We start from the raw sequence: 20418 nt of genomic DNA on the forward strand, positions 1-20418 counted from the left end.
TTTATATCTTGGACACAGCTTCTCCCTGTACCATTTTTCCCTCAGGAATCTGGTTTTCCCTCCCTCTCCTGCCAACGCACAGGGTGCCCAGAAGGTTCTGGAGTGGGAGGTGAGATTATCTCAGAAGACATCGCTGGGACAACCTCCAACCCAGCTCCTTCTTCCTGCAAAGCAGCAGCCAGGGCCCTGTAGGTGCCGTTTAGGAGATGCTGAGCACCCCCTGGTTTCCTTGGAAGCAGGAGAGCATTTAGGGGAACCACTTTCCCTCCTCACCCCTTGGGGTTATTGGGGTGGATATTTTGGGAAACGAAAAACAGTCAGAGCTAAAAATCCTTCACGTTTTCCCACCAGCAAATCCTTCAGCTCCAGCAGCGAGGGGGATTTTTCTCCAGGCACATCCACCTCAGCTGCGAGATCCACAACCTCAGGGAAAACTTTTTACTGCTCCAAACCTGGGAAAGGAGGCACAAAGCAGCCTGGGGAGGTTTTTTTTTTCACCTCCCTCCCTCCTCCCCACTGCTGCCATCCGGCTGGAATGAGCAGCCAAGCCGATTTTCCAGCTTTTCCAGGGTGAGGCACATCTCCAAGTCTTGTCTTCATTGTCTTGTCTGCTGAAACATGGGATGTGCTGGGATCAAGCCTTGGAAGTGCTGGACAGGAGGGTGAAAATCAAAAGAGGTGTTAGTTGAGGGGTTTTTTGGTTTTTTTTTTGGTTTTTTTGGTTTTTTTTTTCTTTCTTTTGTTGTTTTATTTGTTTTGTTTTATATATTTCATTTAATCTTTTGTTTATTTTATTTTGTTCATTTTGGCTTATTTTATTTTATTCTATATTTTATTCTCTTTATTTTGTTTCAAATTTCATCTTATGTTTTATTTCGTTTGGGTTTATTTTATTGTTTATTTTTAAACTTTATTTATATTTTACTGTAATTTATTCTATTTTTTATATTTTTATATTTTTATATTTATATTTTATATTTCATATTTTACATTTTACATTTTATATTTTATATTTTATATTTTATATTTTATATTTTATATTTTACATTTTATATTTTGCTGTGGTTTATTTTATTTTTTTATTCTACACTTTGTTTTATTTTATTTATTTTTAAATTTATCTTTTTCCATAATTTATTTTATTTTAGTTTTTTTAAATTTTGTTTTAATTTAGCTTTGAGTTTATTTTATTTTTTTTATTCTATATTTTATTTTTTTATTCTATATTTTATTTTATTTATCCTATATTTTATTTTATTTTGCTTTTAATTTTCTTTTGGTTTTTTATTTCCTTTATTTATCTTATTTTATTTTATTCTATACTTTCAGCTTTTGGGATTGGGATGTAAAGAATGGGAATCATTTAGGTTGAAAAAACCCTTTAAGTCCATCCCTGCCAAGCCACCCCTCAGCTCTGTCTCTCAGCATCCCTTCTACACATTTTTTGAGCTTTTTTTTCAACTTTTGGACACTTTTTGGGAGGAGCTGACCCCAAACCCCCTCACCTCGTGCCTGACAATCCCGATCCCATCCCAGGGATGATTTTTCAGGGATCAGAATTCCCTCCCAAGGCAAATCCCCAAAGCTGCCACCAGTTTGGGAAGGAGAAGGCCCTGGAATTTTTCCAGAATCCCTTTTCACCCAGGAAAACTCAACAGGGAATTCCTGAATCCCTTGGGATGCTCCCAACAGAGCCGCCTCCTCCATGGATCTGGGGTTGCCCCCCGGATACCTCCCAGGAGGATCGGGATTTCGGGACAATCCGGGACAGAAGCTGCGGCTCCACCTGCTGGGCTCAGCCTGGAAATATAATATATTTTATTCTAAAATATAGAATAAAAATAAAAAAATAAATTAAACTAAGCTAAACTAAAATATAGAATAAAAAATAAAATAAACTAAAACTAAACTCAAACGAAATAAATAAAATAAAATAAAACAAAAGAAAAATTGGAATAAAAAAAAATTAAAAAGAAGCTAAACTAAACTAAACTAAAATATAGAATAAAAAAAATAAAATAAACCAAAACTAAACGAAAACAAAATAAAAAATAAAATAAAATAAAATAAAATAAAATAAAATAAAATAAAATAAAATAAAATAAAATAAAATTGGAATAAAATAAAATTTAAAAGAAGCTAGACTAAACTAAAATATAGAATGAAAAAATAAAATAAACCAAAACTAAAATAAAACAAAATAAATACAATAAAATAAACCACAACAAAAAAAATAAAATAAAAATATAAAATAAAATATAAAATAAAATTTAAAAATAAACAGTAAAATAAACCAAACCAAAATAAAATATAAAACGAAATTTAAAATAAAATAAATAAAATAAGCCAAAATAAACAAAATAAAATATGTGAAACAAAACAATAGATAATAAAATATAAAATGAAACGTATAAAACAAAACAAAATAAAATAACAAAAGAAGGAAAAAAACCCCCAAAACAACAACAAAAAAAAAAACCCAACCAACACCTCTTTTGATTTCCACCACAAATAAAAATATTGCTTTCCCCACACTTTTCCTTGCACACCTTGCTGTGTCACCCTCTGATTTTGGGTTGGAAACCTCCTGTTTTTTCCAAAGAGCTGGAAATCCCCCCCTTCCTGCAGCGTTTCCACCCAAATTCCCAGCAGGAAAGCCGAGGAATTTCTCCCCCATCCTTGGGAACCCCCAGGGGGCCCCCAGGTTGTTGCCCACCCCCCAAAACAGGGACCTCACCCCCCTCCCCCTGAGCCCTGCAGAGAATTTTCCATCACTTCAGGGGATGCTGCACTCCAGGGAGGTGGTTTGGGGTTTTCCTGCCTGGAATGATGCTCATCCCAATGGGATGGGTGATTATGGGATGGGTGCTGGCCACAGGAATCAGGGAATCATCCATAGGATTGGGTTGGGTTGGAAGGGACCTTAAAGATCATCCAAAAGAGTGCTCCAAACCCCATCCAACCTTCAACACTTCCAGGGATGGGGAACCCACAGCTTCTCTGGGAAACCAGGGGAATCCACAAATTCAGGTTCTCTGGGAAACCTGGACCAGGGTCTCACCAGCCTCGTGGCAAAGAATTTCTTCCTAATGTCTAAATTAATGCCTAAATGATCCCAAATCTCCCCTATTCCATCCTGAAACCATTCCCCTCCATCCCATCACTCCAAAGTTCCTCCCCAGTTTTCCTGGGACTGGAAGATGCTCTGAGGTCTCCCTGGAACCTTTTCTTCTCCAAGGAGTCCTCATCTGCCATTCAGACTCCTCCCAGGGCATTTCTTCTCCCCATTTTTCAGGGCTTGATGGTTCCATCCTTTTCCCAGCCCCATTCCCAGCTCCAGCCTTGGCACTGGGATAAATTTGTCCCCTGGCTTTGTCTGTTTTTTGGAGCTGTGAGGTTGATGACAGCCACACTCCAGCCTGGCCCTGATGGAGTCACCTCCCAACTCCTCCTGCCACCCATCCAGTGAGTCCCTCAGGTATTTAAAGTGCTGATTGGGATCTCCAAAGGGACAATCCTGATGTCATTCCTAATTGTTTGTTGCTTCATCTCCATGCTGCCTCTCCCCACTGGAAGGACTCTTGTGTTTGCTCTTTGAAGCACCATGTTTGGTCTCTTCTCACTCCAGGAACCTTTTCTCCATTTCTTGCACTGGGATTTTTAACCCTTTTGGAGGCCAACAGCTTTCTCTCCCCTCTCTCCCTACATCTGGTGGGTTGGGAATCTCATCCCCAAATCCCATATAAGACCACACCGAGATGTTGCAGCATCTTCCTCACACAGCCAGGACCACCTCCTGTAGGGTCCTCCTCTCTTTTGCACCCTGCAGTGGCCTGAACCTTCCTGAACGTTTCCACTCCTTGTGCTGAGGAGAAAAAAGGTTCCTTCATCTCTCTTCCACCTCTCCCAACTTGGGATGGGGTCAGAAAAGCTGATCATAGAATCATAGAATCATGGAATTGGCTGGGTTGGAAGGGACCTCAGAGATCATCAAGTCCAACCCTTGATCCACTCCCCCCGTGGTTCCCAGCCCATGGCACTGAGTGCCACATCCAGGCTCTTTTGAAATATCTCCAGGGATGGAGAATCCACCCCTTCCCTGGGCAGCCCATTCCAATGGCTGATCACCCTCTCCAGAAAGAAATTCTTTCTAATGTCCAACCTAAACCTCCCCTGGCACAACTTGAGACCTCTTGTGCCCTCTTGTCTTGCTGAGAGTTGCCTGGGAAAAGAGCCCAACCCCCCCCTGGCTCCAACCTCCTTTCAGGGAGTTGGAGAGAGTGATGAGGTCTCCTCTGAGCCTCCTCTTCTCCAGCCTCAACACCCCCAGCTCCCTCAGCCCTTCCTCACAGGACTTGTGCTGGATCCCTTCACAGCCTCCTTGCTCTTCTCTGGACCTGCTCCAGCACCTCAATCTCCTTCCTGAGCTGAGGGGCCCAGAACTGGACACAGGACTCAAGCTGTGGCCTCCCCAGGGCTGAGCACAGGGGCAGAATCCCTTCCCTGGACCTGCTGGCCACGCTGTTCCTGAGCCAGCCCAGGATGCCATTGGCCTTCTTGGCCACCTGGGCACACTGCTGGCTCATGGTCAGCTTCCTGATGATGACAACAGCAAGTGACCCAAGACACAACTTCTTTCTTTTTAGGGTCCTCCAAGCACTAAAAGGGTCAAGGATACCTTGCAAGGAGCACAGGCTCTTTTTATTTTATTTTATTTTATTTTTTATTTTATATCTGGAATTTTGTGTCCAGCTCTGGGCCCCTCAGTTCCAGGAGGACAGGGAACTGCTTGAGGGAGAATCACCAGGATGAGGAAGGGAGTGGAAACCTCCCTGAGGAGGGAGCTGAGGGGCTTGGAGAAGAGAACTGAGGAGCATCCTCATCAGTATATTGAAAAATCTGTAAAGGGTGAGTGCCAGGAGGATGGAGCCACCTCCTGTAGGGTCCTCCTCTCTTTTGCACCCTGCAGTGGCCTGAACCTTCCTGAATGTTTCCACTCCTTGTGCTGAGGAGAAAAAAGGTTCCTTCACCTCTCTTCCACTTCTCCCATCTTGGGATGGGGTCAGAAAATCTGATGACAACAGGAAGTGACTCAAGACACAACCTCCTTCTTTTTAGGGTCCTCCAAGAACTAAAAGGGTCAAGGATACCTTGCACAATGGCACAGCAAGGGGCACGGGCTTTTTATTTATTTATTTATTTATTTTTATTATATCTGGAATATTGTGTCCAGTTCTGGGCCCCTCAGTTCCAGGAGGACAGGGAACTGCTTGAGGGAGAATCACCAGGATGAGGAAGGGAGTGGAAATCTCCATGAGGAGGGAGCTGAGGGGCTTGGAGAAGAGAACTGAGGAGCATCCTCATCAATATATTGAAAAATCTGTAAAGGGTGAGTGCCAGGAGGATGGAGCCACCTCCTGTAGGGTCCTTCTCTCCGCTGAGGAGAAAAAAAGGTTCCTTCACCTCTCTTCCACCTCTCCCATCTTGGGATGGGGTCAGAAAATCTGATGACAACAGGAAGTGACTCAAGACACAACTTCCTTCTTTTTAGGGTCCTCCAAGAACTAAAAGGGTCAAGGATGCCTTGCACAATGGCACAGCAAGGGGCACAGGCTTTTTTAATTTTATTTTATTTTTTTTTTATTTTATATCTGGAATATTGTGTCCAGTTCTGGGCCCCTCAGTTCCAGGAGGACAGGAAACTGCTTGAGGGAGAATCACCAGGATGAGGAAGGGAGTGGAAACCTCCCTGATGAGGGAGCTGAGGGGCTTGGAGAAGAGAACTGAGGAGCATCCTCATCAATATTGATAAATCTGTGAAGGGTGAGTGCCAGGAGGATGGAGCCAGGAGCTTCTCAGGGATGTCCCATGATGGGACAAGGGACAATGGGTACAAACTGCAGCACAGGAGGTTCCACATCAATAAAAGGAAAAGATTTTTCATGGAGAGTGATGGATCCCTGGCTGCTCAGGGAGGTTTTGGAGTCTCCTTCCCTGGAAACATTGAAATTCCACCTGGATGTGTCCCTGTGTGTCCTCCTCTGACAGAGGGGTTGGAGGACCCTTTCAAGGACCCTTCCAAACTCTAACATTCTGTGATTCAGGGTAATTTTCTGGACGGCCTCATCAAGGTGTTAATGAGCATTGTAATGACATCATCACCTCTCTTTGGTCCCAATTGGTCAAAATTAGTGGTTAAGAATCACACCCACCCCTTCTTCCTCCCCACTCACCTTGGGTGTCTGGAAGAAGGATAATTACCACCAAGCAAGTTTTGCACCATGGGAGGAGGAAAATTTTTAACATCCTTGAGCCTTGGTGCCCTTTGGACAAGGGAAATAATCCTTTGCTCTTCAGCTCTGATTCAGCTCTCCTTATATTCATAAAATTTTCAGGGTTGGAAGGGACCTTTAAGATCCTCTACTTCTAACCACAGGCTATAAAAATGCTTTCTTGCAGCAGAAGCTGAACAAGCCAAGAAAAAAAAAAAAAAAAAACAACAAAAACCCCAAATCCCCCAAAAAACCAAACCAAGAAAAAAACAACCCACACCCAGTTTTGCTTTAAAGCAGCAAAAATTAAAAAAACACCAACAAACTGACTGTGTTTTTCTGCTGCTGAAGGATGTACAAACCCAGCACCATGAAATATTAATTATTTGAGTCTGTCCAACTGGGATTCCTCAGTGCTTTCAGAGAGCTGAATAATTCCAGCAGGCAGGGAAAAAAAAGAACAACAAGACACAAGTCTCTTTCTTTTTTATGAGCAGACCTTGTGTGGAGGGGAGTAAATTAAAGCTTTGGAGCATTCAGGCTGAGGGACAGGAGGGGGCTGGGGTTCCTTTTTTGGGGTGACAAATGCAAAGGATGAAAAAGGGTTTGAAAGAGATGGGGGAGTGTGAAGAGGGGAAGGGAGGAGCATCACCCAGCGTGGCTCCTTCAGCGTGGAGATCTGCCCTAAAAGCATGGGGGAACTGGGAGAAGGAGAAGGGAAAGGGAAAATTAGGAGTTGATTAATAAATGCAAGCACACATCTCTGTTATGCAACATTTCAGAAAAAAAAAAAAATTCATCCATGGGCACCGGGTCAAGGCAGATTTGCTCAGCACAGCTCAAAGCCCCATTTGTCCTCCTTGTTGTGCAGGGCTGGGTTGGAAGAATCATCCCTGGGTTGGGCAATAATTTGCAGATTTAGGAACCCAGGGGTTTAAACATTTCTGTGTTCTTCCCATCCTCCAAAAAACGCTGCATGGGAGGAGGGAGAGGCATTCAGCAGCACCTCTGGCAATGGAATATCTCTGAGCTCCGATCACTTATTTTTTTTTTTCCATCTTCTTTTTACTCTCCACAACCTCTGGAATCATCTACATGAAATTTTTGGGGCCTCTTTGAAAACTCAGTTCTTCTCTTATAAATCCTTCCAGTGTTCTCGACCAGCTCGACCCAAATATTTTTCATGACCTTGTGGTTACTTCTGGGGAGTGTCAGAGGGATGAGTAAACCAAGAGTGTGTTGGAAGCAAAAAACTGCCAAGCAGAAGGTCCAGGGTGGTGATAGCCCTGGGTAAGGTTCACGTGGCACAAAGCTCTGCCACAAGCAAGCAAAACCAACATAAAACCAAGGGCAGCTGCTGGAAATAGAGGTGGGGACTGCAGATGGGTGCAGGCTGGGCAGATAAACACCACTTTGATCCAAATGTGGCACCAAAGGCAGAGCCAACAGGAAGAGGCATGTGGGTTGGGTGGCTGAGGGTTAAAGGAGCCCAGGGAGATGTCATTGTCCCCAGGCAGGGACTGGGAGTCAGAGGCTGGATGGAGAGGGTGCAAGGGGGAAGACTTGTGGGTGGCACCCAACACAGGCTTCAGTTTTTTTGCACAGGATTTTCCCCTTCTCCATCACCAACCCTGGGAGTCTGCACCCAACACAGGGTTTTCTGCACAGGATTTTCCCCTTCTCCAGAAGAAACCCTGGAAATTTGTACCCAACACAGGCTTCAGGTTTTTTGCACAGGATTTTCCCCTTCTCCAGCAGAAACCCTGGGAGTCTGCACCCAACACAGGGTTTTCTGCACAGGATTTTCCCCTTCTCCAGTATCAACCTTGGGAGTTTGCACCCAACACAGGTTTAGGGTTTTTTGCACAGGATTTTCCCCTTCTCCATCAGAAACCCTGAGCGTTTGCACCCAACACAGGGTTTTCTGCACAGGATTTTCCCCTTCTCCATCACCAACCCTGGGAGTCTGCACCCAACACAGGAATTTCTGCACAGGATTTTCCCCTTCTCCAGCAACAACCTTGGGAGTTTGCACCCAACACAGGCTTAGGGTTTTCTGCACAGGATTTTCCCCTTCTCCATCAGAAACCCTGGGAATTTGTACCCAACACAGGGTTTTCTGCACAGGATTTTCCCCTTCTCCAGCACCAACCTTGGGAGTTTGTAACCAACACAGGCTTCAGGTTTTTTGCACAGGATTTTCCCCTTCTCCAGCAGAAGCCCTGGGAATTTGCACCCAGCACAGGCTTAGGGATTTCTGCACAGGATTTTCCCCTTCTCCATCAGAAACCCTGGGAGTTTGCACCCAGCACAGGCTTAGGGTTTTCTGCACAGGATTTTCCCCTCCTCACAGCTTCCTTTCTGAGTTGGCTTTTGGTTTTTTTCCCTCTCCTCTTCCCTGAGTCTGGTGGCTCCCAGGTGTACCTGAGATAAGGTCAGATTGCAGGAAAAACCCCTCCAGAGATTTGTAGGGTGTGCAGGAGCAGCATCACCCATCCCAATCCCAGGACTAACACAGCCACTTTGCCACCAAGCAGCTTGGGGTGACAGAGCTCAAGAAGCAAGGGAGAAAGCTACAGCTTAGGAGGCAACACAGAGCAGGAGGTGGTGACCATAATATTTTTATCTACTCTGTATGTCCATACTCTGCTGTGGGGGAATCTGACCATGTCCTTCAGGCCTTCAGGAGACACTTTTTCCCCCCACCACTGAGCAGATGGAGAAGGACACAGGCACAGGACCTTTCTGCCATCTCAATCTTTTGCCAGTCTGGGTCCTGGGCATGCACTCAGGTTGCACAAGAAGCTTTGGCAGCAATAGGAGGTGTAGGAAGCCAGGCCCAGGCTGAAGTTGTGGCGTGGACAGGTTTCAGAGCACTTCTTGGTGATCCTTTTCCAGAAAGACAGAAAACCTGGCCCAAAGAAAGGAAAGAGCAGCATTAGCAAGGAGAGTTTCCTGAGTCCTCCTCTCTCTTGGACAGAAAGGAGATGGGATAATGAGTCCCCAGGACCAACATGACCAAGGAGACTCAATGTGATCCCACCACAGCCCAATAATTGTTGGTGACCATCTACATAAAGTGTTCAATGTCCCTTTTGGGCACCTGGCACCTCCCAGCAGAGATTCCTATGTCAAGGCTTCCTTGGATGTGACACCCATGAGCCAACGTTCATGCCTGGGTTGAAAGCACAGTTCCAGCTTTTTTTAATCAAAGGAAATAATTTTATTCCCTCTATCTCTTTCTAGACCTTCCCATCCACCCTGGCCACCTGCTCCTCTTCACCTCCTTGTCTAATCAAGGTTCAGATTTATTTTTCCTCTGAGGGATCCTCTCTTTGTCCTTCTCTCAGTGGCTCCTGCCTCTCCTGGCAGCCATAAAACCAAGCCTAAAGAGGACAACCTCACTCTGTGGTGGAGAAGAGGATTTCAAACCCATGCCCCACCTCTCCATTGCCCTTCCCCATGACTCCTCAGCCCATTTATCCATAAAGGGCAACCAAACCAAATCCAGCTCCAAACCCCACATCCCATTCCTCAGTCCCCATCAGAGGATGTCCACCCAGCACGTACCGATTCCTACAGAGGCAACATTGGTCACACAGTACTCATCCTTGTCTGAGCACTTCTGGGCTTTCAGACAGCTCCAGTTGCTTTGTTGCCAGTCACAGGTGTAGCAATACAAGCCACTTGCTGCAGGAGGAGACACAAAATATGGAGGTGGAGACAAAACATCAACAGGCCTGGAGGGAAAAAAATTGCCACCTTCTTTCCTTTGGCTCTCTGAAAGGGATGAGGACGCAAGACCCAAAGCCAACCCAACCCCCAAAATGTACACCCTGCACCCAAAATCTGTGCCCTGCATACACAGAAATAAAAAAAATCATAAACCCATCAAATGGTTTGGGTTGGAAGGCACCACCTCAAAGACCACCTTGATCCGACACCTCCGAAGAGATCAGGATGGTCCAAGCCCCATCCAACCTGGCCTTCAACACTCCCAGGGATGGAGCATCCATAAATTCTCTGGGCAACCTGGGTCTCCTTGCCCTCACAAGGGCAAGGTGTAGCAATACAAGCCACTTGCTGCAGGAGGAGACACAAAATATGGAGGTGGAGACAAAACATCACCAGGCCTGAAGGGAAAAAAATTGCCACCTTCTTTCCCTCGGCTCTCGAATCCAGGAGATGCTGAAAGGGATGGAGATGCAAGACCCAAATCCAACCCAACCCCCAAAATGTGCACTTTGCCCCCAAAATGTGCACCCTGCACACAAAATGTACACCCTGCACCCAAAATCTGTGCCCTGCACACACAGAAAAAAAAAAGAATCATAAACCCATCAAATGGTTTGGGTTGGAAGGGATCACTTCAAAGACCACCTTGACCTGACACCTCCCAAGAGATCAGGATGGTCCAAGCCCCATCCAACCTGGCCTTCAGCACTTCCAGGGATGGAGCATCCATAAATTTTCTGGGCAACCTGGGTCTTACAAGGCAATACAAGCCACTTGCTGCAGGAGGAGACACAAAATATGGAGGTGGAGACAAAACATCACCAGGCCTGGAGGGAAAAAAATTGCCACCTTCTTTCCCTTGGGTTGCAAATCCAGGAGATGCTGAAAGGGATGGAGATGCAAGACCCAAAGCCAACCCAACCCCCAAAATGTGCACTTTGCACCCAAAATCTGTGCCCTGCACACACAGAAAAAAAAAGAATCATAAACCCATCAAATGGTTTGGGTTGGAAGGCACCACCTCAAAGACCACCTTGACCTGACACCTCCCAAGAGATCAGGTTGCTCCAAGCCCCATCCAACCTGGCCTTCAACACTTCCAGGGATGGAGCATCCATAAATTCTCTGGGCAACCTGGGTCTCCTTGCCCTCACAAGGGCAAGGTGTAGCAATAAAGCCACTTGCTGCAGGAGGAGACACAAAATATGGAGGTGGAGACAAAACATCACCAGGCCTGAAGGGAAAAAAATTGCCACCTTCTTTCCCTCGGCTCTCGAATCCAGGAGATGCTGAAAGGGATGGAGATGCAAGACCCAAAGCCAACCCAACACTCAAAATGTACACCCTGCACCCAAAACGTGTGCCCTGAACCCAAAATGTGTGCCCTGCACTCAAAATCTGTGCCCTGCACACACAGAAAAAAAAAGACTCATAAACCCATCAAATGGTTTGGGTTGGAAGGCACCACCTCAAAGACCACCTTGATCTGACACCTCCCAAGAGATCAGGATGGTCCAAGCCCCATCCAACCTGGCCTTCAACACTTCCAGGGATGGAGCATCCATAAATTCTCTGGGCATCCTGGGTCTCCTTGCCCTCACAAGGGCAAGGTGTAGCAATACAAGCCACTTGCTGCAGGAGGAGACACAAAATATGGAGGTGGAGACAAAACATCACCAGGCCTGGAGGGAAAAAAATTGCCACCTTCTTTCCCTCGGGTCGCAAATCCAGGAGATGATGGAAGGGATGGGGATGGAAGACCCAAAGCCAACCCAACCCCTAAAATGTACACCCTGCACCCAAAATCTGTGCCCTGCATACACAGAAATAAAAAAAATCATAAACCCATCAAATGGTTTGGGTTGGAAAAGACCACTTCAAAGACCACCTTGATCCGACACCTCCCAAGAGATCAGGATGCTCCAAGCCCCATCCAACCTGGCCTTCAGCACTTCCAGGGATGGAGCATCCATAAATTCTCTGGGCAACCTGGGTCTTACAAGGCAATACAAGCCACTTGTTGCAGAAGGAGACACAAAATATGGAGGTGGAGACAAAACATCACCAGGCCTGAAGGGAAAAAAATTGCCACCTTCTTTCCCTTGGCTCTCGAATCCAGGAGATGCTGAAAGGGATGGAGATGCAAGACCCAAATCCAACCCAACCCCCAAAATGTGCACCCTGCACACAAAATGTACACCCTGCACACAAAATCTGTGCCCTGCACACACAGAAAAAAAAAAGAATCATAAACCCATCAAATGGTTTGGGTTGGAAGGGATCACCTCAAAGACCACCTTGACCTGACACCTCCCAAGAGATCAGGATGGTCCAAGCCCCATCCAACCTGGCCTTCAGCACTTCCAGGGATGGAGCATCCATAAATTCTCTGGGCAACCTGGGTCTTACAAGGCAATACAAGCCACTTGCTGCAGGAGGAGACACAAAATATGGAGGTGGAGACAAAACATCACCAGGCCTGGAGGGAAAAAAATTGCCACCTTCTTTCCCTCGGGTTGCAAATCCAGGAGATGATGGAAGGGATGGAGATGCAAGACCCAAAGCCAACCCAACCCCTAAAATGTACACCCTGCACCCAAAATCTGTGCCCTGCACACACAGAAAAAAAAAGACTCATAAACCCATCAAATGGTTTGGGTTGGAAGGCACCACCTCAAAGACCACCTTGATCTGACACCTCCCAAGAGATCAGGCTGCTCCAAGCCCCATCCAACCTGGCCTTCAACACTTCCAGGGATGGAGCATCCATAAATTCTCTGGGCATCCTGGGTCTCCTTGCCCTCACAAGGGCAAGGTGTAGCAATAAAGCCACTTGCTGCAGGAGGAGACACAAAATATGGAGGTGGAGACAAAACATCACCAGGCCTGGAGGGAAAAAAATTGCCACCTTCTTTCCCTTGGGTTGCAAATCCAGGAGATGCTGAAAGGGATGGAGATGCAAGACCCAAATCCAACCCAACCCCCAAAATGTGCACTTTGCCCCCAAAATGTACACCCTGCACCCAAAATCTGTGCCCTGCACACACAGAAAAAAAAAGACTCATAAACCCATCAAATGGTTTGGGTTGGAAGGGATCACCTCAAAGACCACCTTGATCCGACACCTCCCAAGAGATCAGGATGCTCCAAGCCCCATCCAACTTGGCCTTCAACAATTCCAGGGATGGAGCATCCATAAATTCTCTGTGCAACCTGGGTCTCCTTGCCCTCACAAGGACAAGGTGTAGCAATAAAGCCACTTGCTGCAGGAGGAGACACAAAATATGGAGGTGGAGACAAAACATCACCAGGACTGGAGGGAAAAAAATTGCCACCTTCTTTCCCTCAGCTCTCGAATCCAGGAGATGCTGAAAGGGGTGGAGATGCAAGACCCAAAGCCAACCCAACCCCCAAAATGTACACCCTGCACATTTTAATAGTAAATAAATAGTAAATAGTAAATAGTAAATAGTAAATAGTAAATAGTAAATAATAAAGAAAAAATAATAAAGAAAAAATAATAAAGAAAAAATAAAATGTAATATGGTAAAATGAAAAATAGAATAATAAAATAAAGATATAAAATAAAATAAAAAAACAATAAAACAATAAAAAATAGAATAAAATAAAATAAAATAAATTAAATTAAATACAATAAAATAAACCAAAATAAAATAAAATGTGAGGAGAAGGACTTTTAATTCTTCATTGTATGACTCCAACCCTAAGATGCATGAAGTCAAACACTTTATTTTTACTGCCTGGGTCACCTAATCTAGGGCAGCCTTCCTTTTGGCACTGAAAACCATTTCTCTGTCCCCTGGGCCTTGTTAAGGTTGGAAATTTGTCAGAATCATTATTCTGGTGAGTGAAGAAAATTAAATAGCAGAAAGATATTCTTAGGCCACCATGAGACAGGATTCAGGAATAACCATCCCCAAAATTTATTGATCTGCACCAATGTGGCAAATTTCCACGAGCTGGCAACCCCTGTTTTTTTAATTACAAAATGAAGAGAAAATGCATTTCACTGCTTGATAAGATCTTCGACTTCAAGAAGGCTCTGATTTCATTTTCAGTCTCTCCATGAAATAAAACATGTGATCAATAATGCAAATAATATGCAAATAACCCTGACGTCAGGCTGCTTACTCTATTTATTCCACCGCCTGCCTTCTCCCTAATTCCCTATTTTTTTGTCCCAAAATCTCTGCCATCAGCAAACTTGTCAGGCCTTGGAGATGGGCAGAAATCAGGGACTTTCAGCTGCACAGATTTAGGTCTGGTCCTTTTCTGCTCCTTCTAAAAAAAGCATCACTGACTGCTCTAGGAACCAGGAGCTGCTGCATCATTGTATCATATCATATATCATATCATATCGTGCTATCATGACATCAAGAATTAGAAATAACCCCACTCTTCCATCATCTCAACAAACAAACTCCCTGGAAAGTTTATTTTCTGGCACAGGTTGCCCAGAGAGGTGGTGGAACCCCCATCCATCCCTGGAAAGCTTTAAGGCCAGGCTGGATGGGGCTCTGAGCAACCTGATTTTATGGAAGGTGTCGCTGCCTAAGGTTGGAAAATGAGATGATCTTAAAGGTCCCTTCCAACCCTGAAAATTCAATGATTCTCAGAAAAGCAGAACAGTGATGAGCCCTTCTATTTTTTCTTTTTTTTTTTTTCCTTTCTTCCATAAAAACCCAGCAGTACCTGAGCCCATAGGGAAATTCCCTTGCAGGATATCAACCTCTCACGCATCCAGGCTGAAATTCCAGAGAGGAAACCTCTCCCACAATATCTCCCCCAGGCTCTGAGGCCTCCCTGATGATAAAAACTCTTCTTTATCTCTTAGCCATGGTCCATCAACCCTGCTACCTCACCTCGATCTGCGCACACCATCAAAGCCAGCACGGCGAGGAGGGAAGCTTTCATCTCCTCTCAGTCTTCTCCACAGCCCTGGAAAAGCACCCTCACCTGGGGACAGGATATATATCTTCCCTGCCTTTGGACAGGGTGATGATGAAGGCAACAATTTGGAAAGAGTGGGCAGGGATGATGCATTATTAGAGAGGGCAGGAATGTACGTGGGGTGTTTTCTCACCTCGCTGTTGCCTTCAGGCTGGGCTGGTGAGTCCAGAGAGGAGTGAAAGCACCAAAGCAATTCATCCCATTTGTTACTTTTAATACTTTAATTTATCTCTGGTCAGGCTCAAAGTTCCACTGATGTCTAAGTGGGGGATTTAGGGCTGTTTAGCTCCGATCTGATCAGCACATCTGTGGCCGGAGAGTTCATCGAAGGCCGAGACTCGAAGCAAAATGGCAATAAATAGCATCAATTATTGGTTTCATTTGAGTGGATTATTGCCAAGTGGATTTCCAGGCTTAGACCTGGAGAACTTCCAGTGTCTACAGGCAGGGTAGATCTAGCTGCACATCCACGGCTGGCAAAATAAACAGGAAATGTCTTATAAATTCTTGTTTGCTTATGGAAGCTGCTGGTTATCTACAGTGTCCTGGTTTTCAGAGCAGCTGCAGCAAGAGAGCAAATGGTTTGGGGGTTCAAAGGACACCAGAGGTTGCTTTCCAGCTTTGCAACAGCTGAGCAAAAGGTAAAAACATCTTTGCCCCTTCCTGCTATAGAGAACATGGGGTTCAAAGTCCTGGTAGGTACCAGGTAGGTATCAAGTTTTCAGCCTTTGCAATTTCTCTGCGTGTTTCCAGTTTGGGTGGAGATGAAGCTGATAATCTCAGCCCTTCTGGAGCCTCTGTTTTCTTGCCTGTCCCACTTCTGCTTCCAAGCACAGAATAACCAGGAAGTTTGGTGCTGGTTATCAGCATTTATCTCCCTGAGTCACCACTTCAAGCCACCAAAGAGCAGAGAAGATGAAGCAGGATCAGTCCCTTTGAATAAAAATGCTTGGGCAATCAGTTGTCTTCCCACCCCTTCCTTCTCCACCCTGCAGGATTTGGGATGGAGGAAAAGAGAAGAGAGACCCATCTGTAGCTACACAAAGTGGGGTTTAGGAGATGGAGAGGAGGAAGAGGCTCAGATGAACAAGGGAGGAGCCGAAATGAGGGGGTGTCAGGTCCTGGAAGAGGTTGCCCAGGGCAGTGGTGGAGTCTCCATCCCTAGAGGGATTTAAATCTGCTTAGAAGTGATGCTGAGGGATGTGGTTTAGTGGTGGCCTTGGCCATATGGGATTAAGAGTTGAACCTGCTGGTTTCAGAGGTATTTTCCAACCCCAAAATTCTATGATTCTATGATTCTGTGATTGGGGGACCAACTTTAATTTCTGGCCAGGACATCAGTCAGATGAACAAATGTCCCTGAGGCAGGGGTCATGTTCCTCAGAGCCATTTAGAGCATTTGGTGGGATTAATTGTTGCTCATCTCAGCGAAGAGATGTCCAAAGGAAATGCAAAGGGACACCAAAACCCATAGTGTCTTCCTTTCCAAGGGAAAAAAAAAAAAAAAAAAAATTGGGGTAACCTTTTTTTTTTGGTCGATTTGTAAATATTTTTGAGGCTTCTGACACCAGCGTGGAAACACTGAGTTGGCCAACACAGCTGACACAAAGCAGGAATAACAGGATGGTGAAGTCAGCCCTGATAACCCCATGAGCACCAACAATTCCTCTCCAAGGGACATTCACATTCTGGGTGTGGGGAGGAGCAGCCACAGCTCTTACCCAACAGATGAAATTCTTCCAGACTTGGAGACTTCGTGCCAGAGAAGATGTGTCAGCCCTTCCAGCATCACGAGGCAACAACTCAAGAGCTAAAGCTATGCCAGGGATTGCTCAGTGATTCACTGCTTGGTGTTTGCCCTTCCAGAGATGGCCTTTGGGGGGAATTTGGACATCAGCAGCCTGGGAAGCCAAGGATCAGTGTTCTGCAGCAAGAGGAGAACCCTGAGAAAGATCTGTGCTGATAAAACACTGTCTTTTAATGAAATTTCTCTGGTTTGGGTGGGTTTTTTTAATTTTGGTTTTTTTTTTTCAGGAAAAAGGGAGAAATTGTTATCCTTCAGCATAATGAATAAGGTGCATTTCTGATTTATTTTTTGAAACAAAGAAATGCCTCCAGGGGAGGTTTAGGTTGGACATTAGAAAGAATTTCTTTATGGAGAGGGTGATCAGACATTGGAATGGGCTGCCCAGGGAAGGGGTGGATTCTCCATCCCTGGAGATATTTCAAAAGAGCCTGGATGTGGCACTCAGTGCCATGGGCTGGGAACTGCAGTGGGAGTGGATCAAGGGTTGGACTTGATGATCTCTGAGGTCCCTTCCAACCCAGCCAATTCTATGATTCTATGATTCTATGGCTTGAGTGGCTCCTCTCTGACAGTGCTGGAGAGGAATCACCTGAAGCAGGGCTTGAAATCTCCTTGCTGAAAGTAGGGATAATCTGCAGGGCCACAGTGTCCTGGTTTGGGCCAGGATAAAGGGGATTTTCTGTCTTGGACTTTTGCTTTCAGCTGAGTCTCTTGGAAGGAGCTGCACTTGCTGAAATGAACAGCAAGTTTCTCAGGCAGTGTCTGCTGCTGGGACTGATCCCACTCGATGTTTAGAGTTCCAGCTGGAGAATGGGGTGCAGAACCAAGGCCACTGCTCAGCTCTGAGGAACATTTGGCCCTCTGCAAGGAGAAAAGGAGGCAAGAGGTCCCAGCTGCAGCCCTCCTTTGGGGAGGAACAGACAAGAGAAATGGCCAGAATTGACCAAACAGAGGATTCCATCCCATCCACTTCATCCTCAGGAGAAATTGGAGGGATCACCAGGGGCAAAGCCCTTCCTGCTTCCCCTTCTTCCCCTGTGCCTCTTTGCTTGGGCATCCTGGGAGGATTCCATCCCTTCCTCTGCCTGTGCTCCTGCTCCATGCCAGCCTGAATCTGTGTGTTCCTGCCTCCAGCTCCCCACTGCTGCTGAGCCCAGGAGTCCAGCCTGGACTTTCCCAGGGCTGCCCTGCAGCCTGGGTGGGGATGGGAGAGTTCTTGGGGGAAAGGGGGGAGGAACCTGGGATCCATTTTCCTGGATATTTCTATAGATTTAGTCATATTTTTCCTTTTTCTCATTCCTGTTCCATTAAAGCTGTGTAGTTTAGTTCCCAACCCATCAGTCTCTCTCCCTTCTTCTCTCTCCTTTCTTTATCAGGGAGGGGAAGGGGATTAACAGAGAGAATCTGTTATTGGTTTAATTGCTGGGCCAGTGTTAAACCCTGACACATGGGAAGTGGTCCACCACTGCTCAGTAGGCAGGAGGCATTTGATGGACAAGAGTGCTGAAGGACAGAGGTGGACGATGGGCTTCTTGGCCTTTTGAGGGTTGCTTGTGTCCCAGGTAGTTGGGAATTGACCATCCTGGCCTCAGGTATGTCTGATGCAGATGTGGGAGGTGTGGGACTGCCATGCTTGGCATTTCCTCAGGGCCACATGGGAGACTGAGGCTGCTGGTGTCACCTCGGGTGGCCAACACATGGAGCAGAAATCAGGTTGCAGCTCTAACAGGAAATTAAAAGTACCCAGGACCATCCCCAATGTGAAGGCCAAGAGGTGGATAACAACAGGGTCTCTGAATATTCCTTCCCTTGTGCTTTTTCCTCCATTATTTTTTCAGCTGTTGCATGGGACCGTGGTAGTTACTCCATGTTAATTTAAGACCTTGCTGGCAATTAAACTGATTAATTGAACGTGGTGAATGATAGCATCACAGATCAAGGTATGTTCCCAGGCTGCTTATTTCCCTTGCTTGGAGATCAGACCCCTGAGGGTATGTGAATCACATCCTTCAGGATGAGAGAGCTTGATCCCTGATTTTACTCTTGCCTGTGCCTCCCTGTGCTACAGAACCAAGTTAATAAACACAGCTCTGATTGGTTGCCCTCTGCAAAGTTCTGTTGAGGTTTCCTGGATAAGAGAACAAAGATGAGAAGCCAGCCAAGGATTTGCTCATTTTCTGGGACCCTCATTCTGGGTTCCTCCTCATTTTCTGGGACCCTCCTCTGGGTTCCAAAAGATCTGGGGACAAGTGTCTCCATAAGGAGGGACAGAAACATTGGGACTGGGTCTCATGGGATTTCTTCCTTGTGTTTTTCCTGAAGTTTTTAGCTGTTCAGCTTCTGAGTGGTCAGAGCACAAATTCTTTGTCAGTTCCTAGTTGGGATCTCAGGAGGTTCCCAACTATTTCCATCCAATCCCAGCATCACCTCAGCCTGGATTCCTTGCCATCCCCATGGCACAGGAAGGGTTGCAGGACAGATGAGGTTCTCAGCACCAGGTGTGATTGCACCCCCAGGGATTTTTCAGCCCCAAATAAAACCCAGTGGAGCAATTGCAGATTCAAACTCTTCCCCATCCTTCGTTTTGGGTGGAATTGTGGGGTTGTGAAGGGGGAAGAGACCAGGTCAACATCTTGGTTTTGGCAAGGAAGAAGAGTTCAGGTTGTAAGAAAAGAAGAAACCTCTGTGTGTGTTGAGCATCCCTGGGTGAGGGCAAACTCCAGCTCTTCCCATCCCTGAATCCCATGACATTGGCTTGAAATGCAATTTTTCCTCCTGGCTCTTTCCATATTTCTCCTCCTCCTCCTCAGGGATTTCCCTCTGCTTGGTCCTTCAAGGCCCCTTCTTTACATTATGACCTCCTAAAAATCAGGTCAGCCAAGTGGGGTGTCACCCCCCCACCCCCCTGACACAGATCTGTCCCTCCCTGGGGAACTGGGAACTCATCCCACCCATGGGTTGACCTCAGCCTAACGTGGAATTTTAACCCTTTGCATGCCAACTGTGACCCCATGACTGGGGCTGTGACCCCATGACTGCTCCTACCCCACAGCCCACCCACTTCTCATTCTTGGGTGGTGAGAAGGTGACCACAGGAGTCCCAGTGTGGGGTGGAGATCCTCAGGTTCAAGAACACAGCCTGGGGCCAGGTTACACCAAGGTGTTGAAATCCTTCTGAGAACCTTCCCTTTGGCCTCCTCTCTTTCAAAAAGGGTGGGAAGCTGGTGCCCCAAGGGCACCCCAAATCTTTGTTGATGAGTGTTACCTAATTTGATGGTGTCTCTGGGATTTCTGCATTGCCCAAATCCCAGCTGGGTCTGGATTAAGTTCCATATAGGATGTCAGGGTTTAACACTGGCCCGGCAATTAAACCAAATAAAAGATGCTCCCTATTAATCTCTCTCTCCTCCCTGATAAGAAAGGAGAGAGAATAAGGGAGAGAGACTGATGGGTTGGAAACTAAACTACACAACTTTAATGAAATAGTAATGAGAAATAGGAAAAATTACTAAATCTATACAAATATCCAGGAAAATGGATCCCAGGTTCCTCCCCCCTTTCCCCCAAGAACTCTCCCATCCCCACCCAGGCTGCAGGGCAGCCCTGGGAAAGTCCAGGCTGGACTCCTGGGCT

The 20418-nt window shown here is 46.0% G+C and overlaps 2 protein-coding genes across 3 annotated transcripts in view; both read right to left on the reverse strand.

The window, feature by feature from the left end:
* Positions 1 to 20418, reverse strand: part of TOP1MT (DNA topoisomerase I mitochondrial) — a 163102-nt gene that overhangs the window by 107446 nt on the left and 35238 nt on the right. The window contains exon 13 of one of the 2 annotated variants that reach the window (XM_071738522.1): positions 15217 to 15315. The exons of the other annotated variant lie outside the window; for it this stretch is intronic. Within the exon in view, the coding sequence (XP_071594623.1) occupies positions 15300 to 15315 (16 nt within the window). The 3' untranslated portion in view covers positions 15217 to 15299. Of the gene's footprint in view, positions 1 to 15216; positions 15316 to 20418 lie in introns of those variants that run through there. 2 annotated transcript variants of the gene reach the window in all.
* LOC139793601 (lymphocyte antigen 6E-like) lies at positions 8527 to 15002 on the reverse strand. The gene is made up of 3 exons (XM_071738526.1): positions 14891 to 15002; positions 9843 to 9962; positions 8527 to 9183 (listed from the first exon to the last, which is right to left on the reverse strand). Exons 1-3 carry the CDS (start codon positions 14940 to 14942, stop codon positions 9026 to 9028), a joined length of 330 nt encoding a protein of 109 aa, XP_071594627.1. The 5' UTR covers positions 14943 to 15002; the 3' UTR covers positions 8527 to 9025.

The sequence above is a fragment of the Heliangelus exortis genome, chromosome 2, assembly GCF_036169615.1.
Source record: "Heliangelus exortis chromosome 2, bHelExo1.hap1, whole genome shotgun sequence".
NCBI lineage: Eukaryota > Metazoa > Chordata > Aves > Apodiformes > Trochilidae > Heliangelus > Heliangelus exortis.